Here is a 23,872-nt window from a genome sequence, read left to right as displayed (position 1 = left end):
GGAAAGCATAATTCTGTTAACAAACACCATAGAGTCCATGAAATACAAGAAGACTGGGAAACAGGATAGGCTGTTCTGTAGAGAGCCTCAACTGTAGATCATAGAACTTGACCCTAAGACTTTATTCTGTGGATAATGGGGATGTACCTGAGATTTTTGATTAGAAGAGTAGTAGGGTCATAATGCACTTTCTAATCAATTTTGATCTAAAAATGTATCTGGTAGTAGCATTACATGGAAGGGGGTGGAACGGGAAGATACGAGACCAGGAGAGAGGACCTAGTCACAGTCTGGGCTGGAGGCAGAAAGGGTAAAGTGTTGGAGGTTTGTATACTAGAAATTGTTATTGCTAGCTTTATTCTATTAATGCATCTGCTTTATTTATTTTTAAAGATTTTGTTTACTTATTCATGAGAGACACAGGCAGAGGGAGAAGCAGACTCCACGCAGGGAGCCTGATGTGGGACTCGATCCTGGGTCTCCAGGATCACGCCCTGGGCTGAAGGCAGACGCTAAACCACTGAGCCACCCAATGGGATCCCAATGCATCTGCTTTAAAAATTAAATGTTATTTTTAAAAGTTCAAGCTATCTTATCACCACTTGTTTATTAATTGTTACTAATAGGTTAATAAGGGCAAAATGATGATTGTACTTGGGTACAGTGGTGCCATTATATACACTTATTAACCAATAGTACCCCTACTACACTGATGTCATAAGATAGACACACTTTCCCTCCAGGGAACCCAAAAATCATTGGTGTGTGCTTCCACAGACTGACTGGTAGATTGGATAATTCTTAATTCTTTAGCCCCTCTCTTCACATTAGAATGGACAGAGTATGCTTTTCTGTTTACTTAATGTTAGGCTTGGCCAAGTGACTGGCATTAGGCTTCAGAATATTAATGGTCTTGGGATCCCTGGGTGGCGCAGCGGTTTGGCGCCTGCCTTTGGCCCAGGGCGCGATCCTGGAGACCTGGGATCGAATCCCACGTTGGGCTCCCGGTGCATGGAGCCTGCTTCTCTCTCTGCCTGTGTCTCTGCCTCTCTCTCTCTCTGTGTGACTATCATAAATAAATTTTAAAAAATTAAAAAAAAAAGAATATTAATGGTCTTGAAGTAAGAAGAGGTCTTAAATGGGTTCTGTATTTTTTGGTTTCTGCTCCTGTGCTCCATACACCAAGAGGTCATGTCCTAGGTAGCTGCTAATGAAGGAGAAAGGGATTCACATAGAGCAGGCCTGGATCCAGCCTGAACTGTAAAGCCAAGTGCAATGAAGCTGTAGCCTGGAACAGGCAGACAAACCCATCTGCCAACTCATAAGGGATAAAAATAAATGTTATAGGTATAAGCCATTGAATTTTGGATGGTTTATTATGCAACATTGTGGCAATAGCCAACCAATACACAAATAGCTTGTTTGAGCTATTAAACTATAATAGGACACATTGTTTAATTCATAGAATATACACATGATATTAAAAAAAAAGGAGAATGAACATTATCATCAGACAATCCTGGTCAAAATATTTGAATAATTGAAGTAAGTATAACATTATGTGAATGAATTATATAATTCATATTATATTTAAAGAATATTATATGAGTAAAATACTATCTGAGTGCATAGTCAAATAACTAATGTAATATAATATTGCATGAGTAAACAACTTTCAGTATTTGTTGGTGCAGGAAATGCTTAAAATTGCTCTGCTTTCCCCACTTTAATCTTTAAACATAGTGTAACTGCTCTTTGCTTCTGCTCCTCCTACAGCAAATGGAACCATAAATGTATGTCTTTGGGGAAATACAGAGACGATTATTAGCAAAAGGAGGATCCTTTACCAAAAAGTGCTTTCCCACATTACTAGTTCTATATTTCCATATTTCAACAATTACAGGATATATCAGAAAGAACTCTGTGATGATGAAATAGTTTTGCACACAAAACATTAATATTCATTTATTATATAGATATTTTTATATCTCCCCCCTGCCCTTTTTAAGTAGTATCGGCCCTTAACCTTGACATGCTGTTCAGCACCATAAATCCATTATCTTCCTTGTTACTACATACATCCTACCATCCAGCAAACTCCTATCCATCAGTACCTTCTCCCTCAGTCATACTGTGTCAAGAATACTCTGTCATGGACCCAGCAATTGCACTGCTGGGGATTTACCCCAAAGATACAGATGCAATGAAACGCCGGGACACCTGCACCCCGATGTTTATAGCAGCAATGTCTACAGTAGCCAAACTGTGGGAGGAGCCTCGGTGTCCATTGAAAGATGAATGGATAAAGAAGATGTAGTTTATGTATATGATGGAATATTAGCCATTAGAAACAACCAATACCCACCATTTGCTTCGACGTGGATGGAACTGGAGGGTTTAGGCTGAGTGAAATAAGTCAATCGGAGAAGGACAAACATTATATGGTCTCATTCATTTGGGGAATATAAAAAATAGTGAAAGGGAATAAAGGGGAAAGGAGAAAAAATGAGTGGGAAATATCAGGGAGGGAGACAGAACATGAGAGACTCCTAACTCTGGGAAACGAACGAGGGGTGGTAGAAGGGGAGGTGGGCAGGGGGTGGGGAGACTGGGTGGCGGGCACTGAGGGGGGCACTTGATGGGATGAACACTGGGTGTTATTCTATATGTTGGCAAATTGAACACCAATAAAAAATAAATTTATATTAAAAAAAAAAGAATACTCTGTCATAGCAATCCCTGCACCTGAGAACAAATGTCAGTCTAATCATCTTCCCTAAAACTGGCAACACTTCCTACAAAAGAGCTACTTCTTGAGAGAAAGAAAATATTTGGCTAAAGAAATATTGGAAATATAAACCCACAGTAAGCAGGGAATGTGGGTTGAGATCTACTGAATTAAAAATCAGTAACTGAATCTGAAATTATTTCCCTCTGATAATTAAACTTCCGAGTGAAGCTCAAGCCAAGAAAAATTCAACAAAGAAAAATAGTTATTTTATCTAAGAGAAAATATCTTGAAGTCTTTACTGGAGACAGGTGCATTTCTAAATAGTTATCATGAGAATTGACATTTTTGTGGTTGATGTTTGATTAAGGTTTTCTGGATAGGATCTCTCTCTGCCTCTGGAACAGCCACCCCTTGGACACATAGTGAATGGCAAGCTATACTTACAGATAAAGATTGGCCTGACTTCAGGCATTTTCCTGTTTCCCAGTGAGCCAGCTGGGGCTTTAGCCTGTAGTTGAAGGTTGCAGACTGAAGCACAGGAAACAGAATACAAATACATTGAAGGCTGGTGCTTTAGGGAAATGGGGGTGCACCAGGAGAGCTTCCTTTCAACCCCAGGAGACACAGAGTTAGAGCTCCGTAATCCTTTCTTTGACTAAATCTTGCTGTGATTTTCAAAGCTGCATTATTCAATTGCCCTCGAGCAGAGAATTCATTTTTAAAAATTCAACTATGTTCTAGATGAACCTGTTTTGTCTTTTCCTCTAAAAGCAAATTGGGGGATCCCTGGGTGGCGCAGCGGTTTGGCGCCTGCCTTTGGCCCAGGGCGCGATCCTGGAGACCCGGGATCGAATCCCACGTCAGGCTCCCGGTGCATGGAGCCTGCTTCTCCCTCTGCCTGTGTCTCTGCCTCTCTCTCTCTCTCTCTCTCTGTGAGACTATCATAAATAAATAAAAAATTTATAAAAAAAAATAAATAAAAGCAAATTGGATTTATTTTTCTAGTTCCCAACCTCAAACATTTATAACCTTTCAGATATTATATTGATGTTATACTAGAAAAACCACATAATGGTTTTTGCAACATGAATTGTATGTTTTGTTTTTGTTTGTTTTTAGTAATATCACCCAATTTGACTCATTTTAAAAATCCTATTTGAGACCCAGCCTAATTTCACTTAGATCATGTATTTAGTCTGGCAATATTTGGGAAGCATAAAACTAAAATACTAAAAGAAAGGTAGTTTCAGCAACTAATCAGTAGCTACGTCACTAGAAAAAGAACAATAAAATGTATAACAAACAGGATAATTTTATTATCTTTTTTACTAATTTTGCATTAATTAGGTATTACTGAAAACACTTTATGCATGCATCATCAGTCCCAGGGCATTTCATTAGAATCATTCTCACTAACTTTGAAATTTTAAAAACATGATTTACTAAGTAAACTAATATGATCATATTACCTGATACAGTAAAGGATTTAACAAGATCCAACATGCATTCATGATAAAAACTCTCAGCAAACTAGGAATAGAAAGGAAGTTTCTCAACTTGAACAGAGCATCCACAAAAACCTATAGCCATAATGACACTTAATGGTGAAAAACTAAATGTCTTCATCTTAAAATCAGGAGCAAGGCAAGGATATTTTTTTCTCACCACTCTTATTCAACAGAGAATTGGAATTCTTTCCAGTTAATAGGCAAGAAAAAATATATATACACAGACTGGAGAGGAAGAAATAGAATTGCCACTATTTCAGATGTAGAAAATACAAAGAATTTACATGAAAACTCCTAAAACTAGTGAGTTCAGCAGAATTCAAAATATAAGGGCAATATACAAAAATCAGTCACATTTCCATATACTAATAATGTACATGTGGAAACCAAAATTAAAAATATAATTACTAGCACTGAAACTAATATTATACTATATGTTAACTAACTAGAATTTAAATAAAAGATTTAAAAAAATAAAAATGCAATTGCTCCAAAGAAAAGGAAATCCTTTGGTATGCACTTCATGAAACATATACAGGATCTGTGTGCTGAAAATTACAAGATGATGAAATAAATCTGAGAATACCTAACTAAATGGAGAGACATACATATTTATGGATTGGAAGACTCAATATAGTAAAGATGTCAATTATTCCTAAATTGAGGCATAGGGTTAATGCAATTCTTATCAAATCAAAACCCCAGCAAGATCTTTCTGTTCATATTAAAAAATGCCTTCTTTAAAATTTACATCTTAAAATACAGGTCTTTGAATATTTAAAAACCATCATGACAAAGAAGAATAAAGTTGGAGGAATCATTCCACTTGATATTAAGGTTTACCATATACCTATAATAATCAAGACAGTATGATATTGGTGGAGAGTTAGACACATAGATCAATGGAATAGAAGAGAAAACACAGAAATAGGGGTGCCTGGGTAGCTCAGTCAGTTAAGTGTCTGCCTTCGGCTCAGGTCATGATCTTGAGGTCTTGGGATCAGCCCCTCATTAGGCCTCCTGTTCAGTGGGGACCTTCTTTGCCCTCTCCTCTTCCCCTTGCTCATGCTCATGCTCTCCCTTGCATGCTTTCTCTCAAATGAATAAATAAAAAAAAAATCTTAAAAAAAAACTCTACAAAAATAGATCCACACAAATACACTCGACTGATTCTTTTTTACAAAGCTGCAAACACAAATCAGTGGAGAAAGGGTAGTCTTTTCAATAAATATTGCTAAAATAATTGGACATCACGAGGCAAAAAAAACCCACCTAATTTCAATCTAAATGTCAGACCTTAAACAAAAATTAGCTCTAACTGGATGATAGACATAAACATTACCAAAAATGTAAACCATAAATCCTTTAGAAGAAATCATAGCAGAAAATCTTTAGGACCTCAGAGTAGGCAAATAATTCTTAGCCTTGACACCAAAAGGAGGATATACAAAAAGGAAAATTGATAAATTGGACTTTATAAAAGTTAAACATTTTACTCTAAGAGAGGTCTTGTTCAGAGAATGAAAAGGCAAGTTATGAGCTGGGAGAAAATATTTGCAAACCACATACGTAAGAAAGGACAACTATGAGGATATGTATAGAACTCTCAAAAATACAACAGTAGAAAAAAATCCAATTAGAAAATAGACAAAAGATAAAAATAGATTATTTCACCAAAGTAGGCTTATATATGACAAAAAATCACCTGAAATTGTTCACCATTAGGAAAGTGCAAATTGAAATCACAGTGAGATCTTAATATACACCCATCAGAATGGCGAAAATTAACCCACACATACATACACACATACACACATGCACACGCACACATGGTGAGAGCTCACTATGGAGTACAGCAGTCTACAATTGGATGACAGGGATAGGGAGTGCCCTCAAAGTACCGGCACATAGAATTCTACAATGACTTTCTAGCCAAAATGATAGAAATCAGATGAAAATAGAGAAATAGCATCTTAAATGGCAGAATGAAAATAAATGCCAAACTAGAATTCTATATTCAGAGAAAATATCCCATAAAATTTAAGACAAACTAACACCATTTTCAGAAAAGCAAAAACCAAAAGACATTTTTACCAGGAGATATGCAACAAATAAAAAAAAATCACTAAAGAGAAATCTTCAAAAAGAAATGAATTGATCGGGATCCCTGGGTGGCGCAGCGGTTTGGCGCCTGCCTTTGGCCCAGGGCGCGATCCTGGAGACCCGGGATCGAATCCCACATCGGGCTCCCGGTGCATGGAGCCTGCTTCTCCCTCTGCCTGTGTCTCTGCCCCTCTCTCTCTCTCTCTCTCTCTCTCTGTGACTATCATAAATAAATAAAAATTAAAAAAAAAACAACAGCAATGATAAGTACACATAATTACGAATTGCATGAAGCAATACAAATGTTTTATGTGTTTATATGTGGATTTAAAACAATTAACATTAATAGCACAAAGACAGGAAGTAGATAAATAGATTTAAAATATTCTAAGGTCCTTACACTTATTATGAAGTGGCAAAAGGGCTAATTTTAAATTAGATTCTAACGAGTCAAGGCTGAATGCTGTAATCGCTAATGTAATCACTTAAGGAGAGGAACAGAATATATAAGCAATGATTTAAAAAGTAGAGCGACAAAAATGAATTAATTTTAAAAAGGTAAGAAAGGATAAAGGAACATAAGAACAGGTATGACCAACAGAAAACAACTAATACAACAGGTCTATATAAACCCAATAATGTTGATAATTTCATTAGATGAAAATATATGAAATTCTCAAGCTGAAAGACAAAGTAAAACAGAACCATATATTCTTCAAAATAGGAAAAGTTTGAAAGTGGCAAGATTGAAAACTATACCAAGCAAACACAAACTTAAAGAAAGCTAGGGAAATGACATTAAGACAAGAAACATTTTTAAAAATTTTCATAATGACACAAGGGAATTCACCAGGAATATATAACAATTTTAAATGTGTATTGCCACATTACATTGCTTCAAGGTAAAAACAAGCAAAACTCTACCCCAGATCTTGCTACTGAGCTTCTAATTGATGAACTACTGGACATTAGCTGGTTGTCGTAAAGGCACCAAATTCTCCATACCCAAACCCAAATTATTATTTTCTCCGACAAAACCTGATCCTTCCCTGGTAATTTTGTATTAGGATAGCGGTATCTCCAGAGTGTCACTACCTTCTTCAAGACCACAGTGTCCCATTGGTTCTCATCTTTCTACATCTTTAATTTTCACACTGCCACTTCTCTGATCATCCCGTCAAAACAACTGTAATACTTTCCTAATTTTTCCCTGCATAAAATTCTGCTCCTACTCCAAAACATCATCTGTACAGGTGCTAGACTGTTCTCTTTAAAACAAATCCATTAGGTCATAGCACTCTCCAGCTCAAAACAATTCATGGTTCCCCTCTGCATATGATACGGGGCCCCCCACCTGTAGCTTCTGTCTACCTCTGCTGTCTCAGCTCCTGTTGTTCTCCACCTCATACCCCAGAGTATTCCCAAATGATGTGCAAATCACTCCTTAGGCTTTGAAACAGAATGCACCTGCAACTTGGTACATGCTTTTTCTTCTCTATAGATGTTTTCCCAATGAGTGCCTTCTCATCTTTCCAAGTTACTACCATTTATGACAGAAATTTATGACATGCCAAATGAGTGCCAGGGAATGTTTTATTTAATCTCACCACAACCCTATCAGGTGGTCACTTTAGTACGTTCATTTCACAAAGGAGATCATCGAGATGAAGAGAGGAAAAGTAAAGTGTCCAAGGTCAAAACTGTTGGGATGACAAGACCTGGACTGGCACCCAGGAAGTCTTGTGCCAGAGTTTCCACTCCTTACAATCACACTACAATTCAGGATTTACATTCTCTGTGATGCTTTCTCTAAATATCCTGTGTCCTCTTTACTCAACACCAAAGTATCGCAGGTCTCTTCTTTTCTGCCTCAACTGTCCTTTGCACATACTTCTGTCAAAAAGCATTTATTGCACCGAATTTACAATCACTAGCTCTTCTACTCGAATGATCCTCTCAGGAATAGGGACCTTGTTCAGTTCATTTTTGTATTCCTAAGGAGAAGCGCACCGCCTGCACAGCAAGTAGCTGGTGAGTATTGTTGAATAAACAATGAAGGAATGAATAGAAAATGTAAATAGTTACTGGATGGATCTCTGCCTCTAACATCAAGGGGAATTTTTGGGGTTAAATATATTTCTTGATTTATAAAGTGGTTGTGCGCACATTATGTCTATGTACATGTGCACGTATGTACTTATGTACATATGTACTTATATTTTTGTATGTACTTATATTTTTTAACAAAATAACACATTTGTCTTATGGACAAACATATGTACTTAAACATGTTTGTCCTATGGATTAACCTGTTTTTAAAGCTAATTTAGTTGATTTTTAGCACAGATGTGATTGCCAAGGAACAATTAGCAGGATAGTAATAAAAATATCTCTGAATGATTTAAAACACTGCCTAAGAGATAGTGTTTTTATAGAAAAACACTTCTTTAGCTAAAAGTTTCCAATGATGAATGATGTCAGGTCTATTACTTAAGTAAATTTAATCTCTGAGTATTAGATTTCAGCAAGCAGAGTAAATTTAATCAGTTGTAAATTACAAGTTACATTAAGGTGGCAGCTACATTATATAAAAGAAGTATGATTTACACCTCATACCAATCAGAATGGCTATTATAAAAAAAGACAAGAAGCAGTAAGTGTTAGCAAGGATATGGAGAAAAAGGAAACCTTCTTGTGCTGTTGGTGGAAATAGAAATTGGTGCAGCCACTGTGGAAAACAGTAAATTTTTCCAAAAATTAAAAACAGAACTACCACATGATCCACAAATTCCACCTTTAGGTATTTATCTGAAGAAAATGAATACACTAATTTAAAAAGACATGGGCACTCCCATGTTCATTGCAACATTGTTTACAATAGCCAAGATACCAAATCAAAGTACATGTCCATAGATGGATGAATGGATGAAGATGATGTTATATACATATGTACATACACACAATGGAATATTATTTGGCCATAAAAGTGAAATCTTGCCGTTTGCAACAACATAGATGGACCTAGAAGGTATTATTACGCTAAGTGAAATAAGCCAGAGAAAGACAAATACCATATGATTTCACTTACATGTTGAATCTAAAATCAAAATAAATGAGCAAATTAAACAAAACAAATAGACTCAGAGATAGAGAGCAAACGAATGGTTACAGTAGTAAGGGAATTAGACAACATAGATGAAGGGGATTAATAGGTACAATCTTTCAGTTATAAAATAACTTTCAGTCTTAAAATAAGTAAGACTTTGAGATGTAATGCACAGCATAGGGAATATAGTCCATAAGTTTGTATAACTTTGCATCATGACAGATGGTAGCTAGACTTACAGTGGTAACCATTTTGTAACGTTATACAAATATTAAAACACTATGTTGTAATGTTGAAACTAATACAATATCTGTATGTCAATTATTCTATAAAAAATAAAAGAAGTATGACTTTATTTTTACACTGACAATTACAAAATCAAAAAGTTATAAAATTTCTTAAAATGTTCTCTTTAGAGAAAGAAGGCTTAATAGCAACTTGCTCTTCAGTTATAAAATAGATTTCAATATGGAAGAAGTGGAATTCATAAAACCAGACCCAGTTTCCCTTAGCTTTTAAATAATAATTTTTTGTTGTTCTTGTTCATATATTAGCTTATGCATTGTGCAATGGATAATTCAACTTTTATTACTTTGGTGGAGACAAAGTGGAGACAGGAATTACTTTCCCAATTCTGCTCAAGACTTGCTAAGTGACCTTGGCAAAGTTCATAATGCCTTCTGTGACTTAGCTGCCCAATTCATAAACTAATCATTATAAGAGTACCAATCAGGGTTAAATCATAAAAATAAATACCCAAATTCCTTCATTTTATTAGAATTCTGTGGTGAGGAATTTTACTAAACTGGAAGCCATAATTGTGGACTAGAGGGTTTTATTTGCCATAGAGTTCTATTATTCTTACATTCCAAGGCAATTATATTCCACATAACTGTTCTAATTCTTTATCAATATGCCACACAAAGCCAATAAGACAGATGTGACATTTGTCTGACATTTGTCAACATCAGAAAGATAATGTGACTTTATTGCATATCTATTTTTAAATTATTATATTATGTATTATGAGCTATAATATGCATATATTATATGTATATTGCATATGCATATATGATCTTTAATGTAAATATAAACATAATATAAACCATAGATATATATTATAAAAGATATACTATATATACATTATACAATATATTAAAAACATAATCAGCATAGTATAAGTGTTTTATAAAATTGTAGCTATGCAAATAATTTATGTAGTAATAGTAGATGTGTAAATACACTATTTGGGGCTAGGTACAAGTTGAAATGCTGGTAACAGCAGGCAGTATCAAAGAGAAGATGAAAATGGAAAAAAGTAACTCTATCTATGCCAAAGAGGAATTAAAGAAATGATGACCTGTCTTTCAGAAAATGCACCCCCAGGATCCCTCTTAGTCACTGGCAATGTTGATTGCCTGCCACAGAGATGATGGGGGCGGAATAGGAAAACAGTGAATCTGGGAGATGATCAGACCTGGTCCACAGCTTGCTTTTGCCTCTCACAAACACTTTGACCCCTGACAAATTGCTTAATCTCTTCACTTCTTATTTGTTCCTTTGTAAAATGGGGTAATCCCCGTCTCATGGGCAGTTGTGAGGATTAAAAGAGACCATCTAGAGGAAGTCTCTGTCCTACATCTGGCACAGAGGGGATGCTGGGGACAGGCGGTCACTATCATTTTGCCCTGGGACTTTGCGATGTCTTCATTTGGGAATGAGCAGAATGTACAGCCACCACAAAAAATTAACAGATTTTTCGGATATCACGACAAGAAAAATACAGTCCCGTGGCCCTAATGATGTTTCATTTCTATCTTTTTTAAAAAATATTTTATTCATTTATTCATGAGAGACACAGAGAGAGAGAGAGAGAGAAAGAGGCAGAGACACAGGCAGAGGTAGAAGCAGGCTCCGTGCAGGGATCCCAGCGTGGGACTCAATCCTGAGACTCCAGGATCATGCCCTGGGCCAAAAGTGGAGCTGAACCGCTGAGCCAGCCAGGCTGCCCGATGTTTCATTTCTAAACAACTGATTTACAACCAAATAATTCTTTTTAATGCTGACCACAGATAGTTTGCATTTATGCTTCTGCAAACACATCAAAGTCAAGCTGATCCGAGTAAGGATAATATTAATTATTATAGGGATTCTGTGGTTACAAGTAATTTAACTCAAAACACTCGGTTTTGAGAACATCTGAGATAAGACTAGATTCCATTTTGAGGAGGACTGATGTGCCTTAAGGTTATGAAGTGATAATTGCTTCCCAGCTCTCGCTCACCCAAATGTTTTCTAGTGTTATCTTATGATTTACCACTAATTCAATTTTATCACTTGGTTTAGTCTCCACAATACTGTCGGATTTTATTTTTCCCCACAGCAGCCCTACTCTTCAAGACCACGCATGGCAATCTGGTTGTTCCAGGGGGTGGGGGCATAGGTTCTGATGTTGGAAGATATTTTAATAAAAATCTTTCCTTTCCTTTCCTTTTGCAGACAGGATTTTACTCCTGTCTACTTGCTTTTGTAACGTTTTGGTGAACTACTCATTGTTGTTTTCTTTACTGTAGCCCCAAATTCTCTGCTCAGCAAAAAAACCTTTTCAATAAAACCCACAAGGAAGAAACTGCAGATAACATTGTCTTTGACATCATCTCTCAAGGGAAATCCAATCACCAGTGAAAGATAAAAGGCTTAGAAAGGACGGAAATAAGCTCAATCTAGTTTTCTGCAAATGGGTGTACAATTTCAGCTCATCTCATTCTCAGGCTTCAATGTCTTAAATGACATTAAGAGAACAGACAGGGCAGCCCAGGGGGCTCAGCAATTTAGCGCCGCCTTCAGCCCACGGCTTGATCCTGGAGACAGGAGATCAAGTCCCACATTGGGCTTCCTGCATGGAGCCTGCTTCTCCCTCTGCCTGGGTCTCTGCCTCTCTCTCTCTGTCTCTCATGAATAAATAAAATCTTAAAAGAGAGAGAGAACAAACACCAGTGCTTTCGAGTAATACCCTCATTACTGCTAAACTGAGAGTTACTTGAGCAGTGATTTATGAAATTATTCAAGTTATAACTCAACTCTCTTACTGCACTTTTTTGCTTTTAAAAGTAATATGGTTTGGCAGCTTTTATCAGGCTGTTAAGAAGCCCATGGAAACATACACACATCAATATTTAGAGTCACTGAACGTTCTTTAAGTTTATTCTTTTATCGTTTAGCTACAGAATTTTAGAATGCCTCTCAAAGTCCAAACTGAACACCAAAACTGAAACTGAAAAAATAACTAGAAACCAGAGTCTGATTTTGACACGTTGTTATATGTTTCTCCATCTGTTTTGACCACATTTTCCATCTTTGGGGCTGCAGACTCTCATTGCCTTTGTCTCCCCTTTCCTCCTCCTGTCCCCTCCTATCAACAAACTCAGGTTCAACTCCCTCAGCTTCCTCTCGCTGCTCCCAGGGCCTTCGTTTAGTATGTTAGAGAGACATTTTCCAGATGTTATGGCAGTGGGCAAAAATCCAGGGGCCAGATACACATGACCCAAGGTTGAGTCTGATCTAGTACCCCCAATTCTCTGAGGATGAAAATGATTCAATTTGCTACCTCGAGTCACAGCTGAACCACATGAACCATAATTGAGAAGAAGGCACATCTAGATACAATGCAATGCATAGTATGCCATTTATATTACTTATAAAGTAATTAATTCTTAAGTAGGTATAATGTATCTACTTATTCTTTAATGCATTCACACAGCCCATGTTCATGGTGTATCAGTTATGTGCTAGGCCTCTGCAAGGGGTTAGAATTTAATTAAAATTTAGTTTTTGATTTCAGATTTAGGTTATAAAACATACTTGAGGATTTGCTGGTTAGATTTCAGTGCAAAGTGAATAAGAATGAACAAAAAAAATCATTGCACCATGGAGTGGTCCTATTGATGATGGTGACCCCAGCTATACATACACCTCTTCCCCACCTGACAGAGAGAGTGGAGCAGGTCATGGAGCCTTACAAAAGTTTAAGACCGCAACATTACTTTCTGATAACATAACAGTCTTTCTCTTTGACATCTAAGGAACTTTACAGGAATTAACTACTTTATCCCTATCACATTCTTAAATGGAATAAAATAATAATTTTCAAACTGACCTTTTTTTAGTGGCTAAAAATAGAGGTGAAAAGTGTTATAGGATTTTCTAAAGCATCTTACCAGGCAATGATATAATGGAACGATTAGGTCATGGCCACCTGCTTTCTGGTCTACAGCTCTTCCCATCTGGGAGTGTTTCCATCTTTGTGGAGCACAATTCATTTTGTTTTTGTTAATCATGTACTTTGGTATTTTTGCTTTTGTCTCACAGCAAGGTCTGTGAATCTGACTGTATTGCCATCTGACTTGTTTTCTATATGGCACATACTCGAGGAAGGGACAGGCAATGGCCCTCATCCTCAGCAGAGGGACTGTGGACCACAGGGAGGTGGGAACTTTGGTCACACGTCCAATGCTTCCAGCCTTAGGTGAAGAAAACCTCTAGTCATTGACATCCCTTTGTCCCTGATATTGCCATCTTCTCCAGGGTGACGTCCTTGTTCTTCTAGGACATGTCATCCTGAAGGGTCACTCTTTACTCTCTCCTTGATCCAAATGCCTACCAATCTCATACCTAATTAGGTCAGGGTCAATTTTTGACACTAACATTTTGCTAAAGTGGTATGAATACATTACTTTAAAAAATGGAATTACCACAGTATTACACAAATAAATGTACTTTAAATCACTGATCTAATCAAATATCTGGAAGTTTGGTGTCTAATGTGATGAGCATGCCATGAGTAAGACTGAAGAGCAGCACTCTGACATGAGACCAGGACAATAAGAAGCAACAGGGCCTCTGAAAGTTTTAAAACAGGGGTGCCTGGGTGGCTCAGTGGTTGAGCATCTGCCTTTGTTTCAGGTCATGATCCAGGGATCCTGGGATCACGTTCCGCATCAGGCTCTCGCAGGGAGCCTGCTTCTCCTTCTGCCTATATCTCTGCCTCTCTCTCTCTGCATATCTCATGAATAAATAAATACAATTGAATAAATTTTTTAGAAAAAGAAAGCTTAAAAACATGTTTGCAAGTCTGAAATGCTTCACAAGACACACGTGTAAGCACTGCCATGGCCAAAGCAGCCCCTGGTGGCCAAGGAGGGGCAAAAGCTCAACTAGCAGAAATGAAGAGAATAAAGGATACTTATCAATGTCAATTCTGCACTATATAGCATTCTCATTTCAGCCAAATTCATGGGGCTGATGGTGGCTTTTTACACTTTATAAGATCATTGATACCAATGACAATCAGACGAAAGCTAATTCTCTTGAGAAAAACACTTAGATAATTTCAGAGTTTCACAGATCCCTAATGCCTGAGATCATCGCTTTGCTGGTTATCTTCTCTCAGGATCAATTATTCATGGGGTCCTGGGGTCCAGAGGGCAAGAGAAGAAGGCAGATTCGTATTATAGTTAGATATTAGGCCCTGTGAAGGCCTTGCTTTCTCTTTACCTTATACCCCATGCATTATGGACCTTTAACATAGAAGTTCCATGAAAGGAGGAAACTCAGTTTCTCTACATATTTAGTAATTAACAATCAACCATGGGATATATGCCCCAAATTTGTTCTGACCATTAGCAATACAAGTGAAGAAGGAGTTCACTTCATAATCACATAGTTACATGAGTTACATGAGTGAGGCCTTTTGACTTCTGAAAAAATGAGGCAGACATATATAAAGTATTGTCAAATGTATCATCTAATTGGAAATTTTGCACAACTCTAGTGTGTTAGTCAAGATGAACTAAACTGAGATGTCACACACTAAAATGGTCTCCGCTTCACACCAATGATTTATTCTGTGAAAATACTGTTTTCCAGGCTGAACTGACAGTTTTGGACATTCACTGTTGAAAATTCATGTGACCGTTGAAAATTCACTGTCAGGTCTACACGGGTGCTCTCCCCTCTGTGGGAAAGTGGGGTGGTTTTAAATGGATAAGACAGATGTGAAAGGTGCATCCCGGTGGCCAAGTCTAAGTTTGTTTTTTTAAAAAAATCCACATACATAACTAAAAGATTCTATAAACCCTAGAATTCAATCTACTCTCATTGCTATTTCTCCTACTTCCTTACCACAAACAAAAACACAAAACTGAAGTTATACAGAATGATCAGCAAACTTATATGTGTCGTATCAAAGGCTTTCTGAGACCAAAGCAATGCCAAATGGTAACTAACACCTAGGTTTTCAGTTAAAAAAAAAATTACTGTTAGAGATTACTCCAAACCACTTCTTAGATATTTCCAAGTGTCTGAAAGCATTTATAAAGATGAAAAAGAGGTAAAAGTCACCATCATGATACGCACCACCCTGGAAACTAATTACATTCCATTTCTGTTCCTGGCACTTGAACCCTTCCTCTAAGTGTGACTGGAGGAAAACAGTAATTGATCGAAGGAGCCCAGTGTTCATACGCGAGCAATGCCTCTGACAATATAAGATTTTCCCTTCTGTGCTACTTTAATATGTCACAGTAAGTCCAAATGCCTTCTGTGTAGCTCAGAAAACCAGTAATTAATGAGGCAAGGGAACACTGACTCAAGAAGCTTCACACAGATGACAGCAGTGGAGAGTGCTTTAAAATTATTTCGGTGGTCATGTGAGAATATATTAGGAAAAAGAAAAACAGCTTGAAAGCAGGTAGCAAGAGCAAATGCAAATATCCATCATTTGATTCTAAAGTCTGTGCTAAAGGCAAGAATGTATGAGCTTTTTTTGTGCAAAAATCTCAAAAGGAAAATGAATTTTTCTTTCAAAATAGCCTCTGTGTTTTGTATGCCACTTCACTTAGGCAAAGTCTATTGAGGCAATACTTCCTGACTACCTATGAGACTTGCTTTCAAGTTATTGTTGATACAGCTAAGTAGCAAAGTACTTTTCTGATACAATTTGTCATGAAGTCTATGTTGTATTGGGAAGCCTTCACAACACAAACGTCTAATTGCTTCCCTCAAGAAATGCACAAGAAAGCAACACATCAAATGTAAAGAAAGCTTCAGGTAAGCTTGGCTTTGGATCAGAGGGCTGAAGGTTACCTATAGCAGGGGGTGAAGATAAAGATAAAGAGTCTGAGCAGGATACTTAGTGCTGGAAACTTCTCAGATCTCTCTGAGACTCCACAGACTTTGTGATTCGTTTGGTGAGCTGTTTGTTTTCAGAACATCAATTATGTCTGTATCCAAATGGAACAATCAAAGCACTTTCCAGAGTCAGAATAAGTTTTCTTAGACTGTGACACTATGCGTATAGATAAACAGAGAATGGATGACCTAACTTAGATTTTAAAGGATTCCAAGTTCTGAGTTAATTTTATATAGATAATTATTTCTCACATGCAGTGGGAATAAAGGGTCTTCAATTTATCCTCATATCCAGCTTCTTCTTTCACCTCTAGAAGATTTCCAGATCACTATCTCCAGCCCAAATCGTTTCTCAAGCACCAACTTCCTCTCATCTTTCTCCATTTAGGTGTCTCATAGGCTTCCAACCACAAATGCTCTAACCTAAATATAGTATTTTGTCCCGAAATCTTAGCCTCCTATGGTGCCCTTATCTAGAAATCATCCTCAAATCCTATCCTTCTGCAATGTACTGCCAACTTCCAAACTGTACTTCCAATACAGTCTACCTTCTCAATTTCTCTGAGATTCTTACTTTTCCTTCTACTTCCATTCCCACTGTGTCAGCTTGAACCTTCAACCTGTGCCATCCGTAATTCTGTAATGAGCTTCTTCTCAAGGCATAGGGTCCTCTTGCCTCAGCTTCCTCCACCCTGCTACCACTATCATCTCTCCAGAAGCCAAGTCTGGCCATGCAGCTCTTACTTAAAATACTCCCCAGGCTCTTCTTCATTTTAAGGATAAAGTCTACACAGGTCATGAGGCCTTCTTTCTTAATGGGGCCCTTGCCTGCTTTTAGGCTAAACTTCTGCCATTTCCATCAGTGATAAAATGAGGCTCAGGTCTCATTAGAAATGGTTGTGTAGGGCAGCCCAGGTGGCTCAGCAGTTTAGCGCCGCCTTCAACCCAGGGTGTGATCCTGGAGACCCGGGATCGAGTCCCATGTCAGGCTCCCTGCATGGAGCCTGCTTCTCTCTCTGCCTGTGTTCTCTACCTCTGTGTGTGTGTGTGTGTGTGTGTGTGTGTGTGTGTGTGTGTGTCTCATGAATAAATAAACAGAATCTTAAAAAAAAAAAAAAGAAAAAGAAGGAAAGAAATGGTTGTGTAGGCAGACTCTACCTTTGGATACCAGAGAGGTGTATTAGTTGAGTGATTTTTTGTTAATCAAAATACATAATTTTTAAAACCAAAACTACATGCAACATATTCCTCAAAATTTAAATGAAAAGCAACTTCTGTCAGGTGAATAAAAATAGTAAAGCAGAAAAGTCACAGTCATGAAAAATAGATTTATATATCCAAAATTCTTACCCAGTGTCTGCTGGAAAGTTATTTTCCAACCTCTTGCCGTCTGAAATGAATCGGTCTTAAATACCAGAAGCATACTATGATTGCTGCTCTTAATATTTGGTGGAAGGTTGGAACCACAGAATTTACCAAGAAGGGGATCACTGATGTTTGAACCATCATAAATTGCCAGGTAGTCTTGGGAGCAGAAGGTGGAAGGAACCACATCAAAATCACTAAACCTGTGGAATTAACTTTGTTAATATTGATGATCTCCATTTGGATTTCCATTATATCATACCCTTGGTTCTTGTAAAAATGAAAACAAAAACAAAACAAACAAAAAACAAGACAAAGGCTAGAAGCAGAACATCCATGCTTTACCTGATAGAAAATATTAGAAACAATGTGCTATTATACTGATTTGATTGCTATATGCAAAAATTCACATTTAAGATTATTATGGTTGTTACAGAAACTTTAGCACACTTCCGCAGCTCTCTGCTTTGCTGATGTTTGGGAGAATTGCCCTTCTGTGCACACTCCGAGGTTCAACACAGCCCTAAGATTTGCTCTGGCCATAGAAATATAAGCAAGAGTGATCTGTATTACTTTTTGAAAGACATTTTTTAAAAATATTACTACTTAATTTGCCATACTGCCCTTCCACTACAGTGATTGATCATGGATTCAAATGTAGAAATGAAGCTTCCATCAGCCTGGACCACATTGAACATACTCACAAAGGTGAGAAATATAAGCTACTATGCCTTCGGCTCATTTGTTACCATTCATACTATCCCAACAGATACATCCTTAACTTTACTTTTATGGCCTGAGATAGTACTTTAATCTAAGACTCATGCTTTGTCATTTTAAGTAACTATTCCCAGAGTCCCCAAACAAGCAAAGCTTTCTGCATGGTTTACTTTTAGGATTTTAGGATGGGTTTATTATAACTTTTTCTTTAACCTATTTAAATTATTGGATATCCTGCCCTGATTTTTCTAGGTTCTTCTGCTTTCTCGGGTCTTTTCTTCTTGCTAACAGCTATAATAAGTAACATATAATACAGAAGAATTTGTGGGGTGCCTGGGTTGCTCAGTCAGTTAAGCATCCGACTTTTGATTTTGGCTCAGGTCATGATCACAGAGTCAGGAGATCGAGCTCTGTGCTTGGCACAGAGTCTGTTTGTCCCTTTCCCTCTGTTCCTCCTTGCACTCTCTGTCTCTGCCTCTCAAATAAATAAATAAATAAATAATCTTTCATCCAGAATAATTTGAAAATACCTACTTTGAAAATTCCTCTTAAGAGCCTTAAGAAAAAAAGGATCTGTACATTTTTTTAAAAAGCTTTTAATTAGTTCATTTTTTTCAAACTGATGATTAAGAACATGATGAAAATTCTTTATTTTCTTTAAACACATGTAAATTTTAATGTTCTCATAAAAGAGGATGAGGGCAGAGCAATAGCTAATTTCCAAAAACACTACATCAATTTTTATTCTCCTTGAATAACACATTTATTCTCTACAATATAAATCCATAAAGAAAAATAAAGATTTGAGCTTCCAAGAAGACTCAAAGCTATTTTGGCTTTTTATTTGTTATCATTTTTCCAGAGCACAGAAGATATCTGGAAAAGCCATTGATAGAAAAGCAAATGTTGCCAGCTTACTTTGAGAGCACGGGTGGAAGAATTCATGTTTTACTAATGTCTACAACTTCTGCAATGCCTGGGATAGTATCTGCTTCACAGAATGTACATTCTTAGAAAGAGAATAATAAATTTTCCAAACATACTGTTATGAACTTTGACTATGATGAGCCCAGGGCCCACACAGGAACCAGAAATACATGTTATCAACATATATAGTACATGTATCAACTATAACCTACACATGCAGAAGCAAATACCAAGGTACCAAGGCCCATGACAAGAATGGCCCCTTACATGACCATTCTAGGCAAGTGATCCCTTCCCAGGCCTACTGCTCTGGACCATCTGGCAGTTTTTGTTTATTCTTTTGTCCCTAGGACTTAATGGGCTTTTTGGCCTGCGGGGCACAGCTTCCTTGCAAATAGTCTCAGAGATGATCTAGAGATTTCTTCAAGGCACAACCTTTAGAACACTAACTATCTGGGACAGGAACCCAAGCAGGCTGGGTAAGAGTTGTTTTATAGTTCAAAGACCCATTTGACATATGAGGTTCCTGGAGGCAAATTATAGAGAGTATATGATTTTTAGGGATGAAAGTGATCATAATCATTTAGTGGTGGGGGAAAGGGGAGGTGTAGGTAAGAGAGATCCTAGCCCAATGACCTTCTATAAAATATTCTAGATTGTTGAGAACTATACCAACTTTCAGAGCTCTCTGCCATGTGCTGTATATCACTGAAACACAAGAGTTGCAAATACATCATCTCAGATGAATGTGGTTTTGAACTTTATCCCTGATAAATACAGGTTATATTTCCTTAATCAGTCCTGTAGGGAGTAGGTAGGATTAGAGGAGAGTTTTACTGATGATGTAAGCAATATAATATAGCACCAGTTTAGAGGTATTCTGATACATGAATAAAAATACACTTCGTCAGTAGACAGGAAATATTTACCCCTCAAGAGAAAGCATAGGGAAATATTAAGGACATGGCTCCGGTAGGAAATCTGATGTGAATTCAAATTCTGACTCTTCATTTAATAGCATATCACACTGAGAAAATACTTTAACACTTTTGAGCTTCAATTTTCTCATCAGTAAAATGAGCTTAAAAATATATGCCTCATATAACTGTTTTAAGAATGAAAGAAGAGAATTATGGAAAGTATCAATTAAAGTTCCTTGTGGATAATAAGTGCCCAACAAATGAAAACTACTTCCTCTTGCTGTTCCCAAGACAAGCTTATAATTTTACAGCCCATTATACAAAGCTCCTTTGAAACTGTTGGAAAATTGAAACACTCATTTTCACCGAGGGAGTGCCTCCTTTTCCCCTTAATCCCTATTGGCTTGCATGGAAGGCAGGACACCCATTTCCCGGATTTATACTACCAAACAAGAACTTCACTCTTCCTTCCTTGAGGCTCGGTTGTATATCTCCAATAAGAATCAGTGTTCTTTATCGTAAAGGAATATCTTTTCCGTAAGTAGAGCTGAACTGATTTTAAAGAAGGTACATTTGTTTTACATACTTGAGCTGAACCACTCTGTCGTCTCTACCAACAATGGTGTACAGACAGTATATGTTGTTGGGGTAGTCCGAATATGAATAGGCAGGGCTCTTTATGACCCCAGTGGAGACGTTAAATACACCGCCACAGGCTGCAATAGGAGACAAAGAACAATCAGTATTCATAGTGTGAAAGAATAATTTTGATATATTCTTTACCATTGTACCTTTTTTTCCCTAAGAGAGATAATAACCATTTGTCTTAAAGAACTTAAATCTCCCTTCATTGTTGTTTGCAATTAATACTGATTTTTTTTTCCCCACTAAGTTCGGGGGAAGAGACAGGAAGGGGGTAGGAGCAGGGAGGAATATTTTAAGGCACATCTTGGAATGGAATAAGTCTGGGTCAGATTAATGACCAGAGTGAAAATAAGGTGAAAGACCATTTCATGTGTTGGGGTGTAACTGTTCATTCCCTATATTTAACAGACAGATTGAGAAGGATGGCAGAGATAACTCAAAGCTGAAAAAAGTCACGCAGAGTCTAAGGTATGTTGTGAGCATTTGGGCCCAAGAAGGACTGCGATCTGGAAATCTTTAATACAGATTAAACATATTAAATGTAGAGTCTCCTCTGTCAAGACAGAATATTATAACATGAACTATTGGAAATAGTTTTTGGAACTTTCAAGTTTAGTTCCCCTTGTGGGCTCAACTGCATAGCTTTGGGGTCCTTTGTGTTTCCATTTAATTCTGAGCCTGGTAAGGACTATATTTACCTAAATTTGTATTACTGGTCCTTGACAAGAGGAGGCTACTCCCCCTCCCTGCCCTGACTCCAGCAATCAATAGTCCAGAGCTGGTAGTTATTTCTATTAGTCAATAAAACCACAGCCATAAAAAAGACAATAAAATCCCATTCTAAAAAATATAAAATTATTATTATATCTGCTTGACCTGACATATAAGGAGGATCAGGCTATGTCACACATTGATGGAAAGTGCTCCACTTGTTGCAGTGAGTAGGACTTATATTTATTTTATGATTAATATATTTTGATGACATTTCTATGATTTATATACTGCCATTGGACATATTCCATCTACATCTCTTAGAAATGATAAACAAATTGTGGCAGCCACTTAAGGTTATTTGCTTATTTGTTTATATTCCCTCAGGTAAGCCCACATTTCTAGGATGGCTCTTCTCTATACACCCATAAGTTTTAATGAACTCAGACCTCTGGGGACAACTGGAATGATTTAAATGTTAGACTTGTGTACCCATTATTCTATTTCAACTTGCACACAATTATGTGGCTTCTGAAAGCTTATCAATGCCCAAGTAACTCTCAAATTTGTACCTTGTCATTTGAAATCTCAATGTCAACACTCTTTAAATGGCACTCTCATAGTAGATGTGGTAAACTTTACATACAGTTTTGTTTTTGGCAAATGAGAGATTAAAGAGTAGAAGATTATAAAGCAGCCTGTAAGTCTCCAAAACACCAGTGGCACCAAAACAATAAAACAAACTGATGTTCCTCTTTATTCAACAAGACGGCCCAGGAGAAGGACCCGAATCACTGTGCCCGAATCTATTCTATTTGTGCCCTGACAAATTTAGAGAGCCCCACACAATCACATGGGGTCAGGACTCAGAGAACAGCTAATGTGAACCAACTGTCAAGACCTTTTTCATTAGTAAATAATTTCCAGTCTTTTCTGTGGATGGGAACAGTAATTTATTTGAAAGAAAATGATTCAACTTCAGTAATGACTTTGGTCAAATAAAACAACATAAAACAAAGCTTTTGCCAGATGTGTGTGCCCATTTCACTGAAACTGGGATGATGTGATAAAAATGGTCAGTATTAAGCAAGTGTATTGCAGGAGAGGAAAAGATTACTGAAAATAGAGAAATATAATCTTATGATTTTCAAATACACAAACTGTCTACAGAGAATGAAAAGATGCTAGTAGCTACAAAGGCTTTTGCTCAATCCGTGACTTGTCCTCTCTCACTTTGCCTTTGAAATAGAAAAGTTGTGAATTATAACATAGTTGAATGCATTAATCTTTTCTTTTCCTTTAGAACTTGTGCTTTTTGTATATTATTTAAAAAATCCTTTCCTACTAGAAGATTATAAAAATATTCTATTTTTTTCTAAATTTATAAAGCACTGCTTTTCACATTAATTAAGGGACTTGGAGAAATGAAACAGGCATCTGGATAGTCCAGGTCAAACAGACATCTTTACATAATGTACTAACAAGTAAAGATAGCAGGAACGTTTATTCTATTCTAACTTAAGTTATAAAAATAAATTTCAATCTTCCATTTGATTTTCAAAGAGTAGTCCTAGCCAAAGTTCATGAAGAAGGTCCTCATTTTTTTTTTTTTAAAGAAAATGTGAGGGATCCCTGGGTGGCGCAGCGGTTTGGCGCCTGCCTTTGGCCCAGGGCGCGATCCTAGAGACCCGGGATTGAATCCCACGTCAGGCTCCCGGTGCATGGAGCCTGCTTCTCCCTCTGCCTGTGTCTCTGCCTCTCTCTCTCTCTCTGTGTGCCTATCATAAATAAAAAATAAATAAATAAATAAAAGAAAATGTGAGTATTTTTGGACCATGCATCTATTTGGTCATTTTTCCACCTCAGCAGAAAAGACTCAGTGCCTGAGTCTTCAAGTTGGTGATGTATGAATCACAGTTAAAACTCCTAATAAGAATTACTCAAGAAG

General features: G+C 37.1%; 1 protein-coding gene across 1 annotated transcript in view; it reads right to left on the bottom strand.

The window, feature by feature from the left end:
- The window catches only part of CUBN (cubilin), a 265,984-nt gene that overhangs the window by 24,443 nt on the left and 217,669 nt on the right, over positions 1 to 23,872 (bottom strand). The window contains exons 58-59 of the mRNA XM_072825664.1: positions 21,155 to 21,284; positions 17,987 to 18,204 (exon numbers count right to left, since the gene is read on the bottom strand). Of these exons, the coding sequence (XP_072681765.1) occupies positions 17,987 to 18,204; positions 21,155 to 21,284 (348 nt within the window). The remainder of the gene's footprint in view (positions 1 to 17,986; positions 18,205 to 21,154; positions 21,285 to 23,872) is intronic.

This window comes from Canis lupus, chromosome 5 (assembly GCF_048164855.1).
Source record: "Canis lupus baileyi chromosome 5, mCanLup2.hap1, whole genome shotgun sequence".
NCBI lineage: Eukaryota > Metazoa > Chordata > Mammalia > Carnivora > Canidae > Canis > Canis lupus.
The sequence above is the reverse complement of the archived record's forward strand: the minus strand, read 5'-3'. Positions and strand labels throughout refer to the sequence as shown.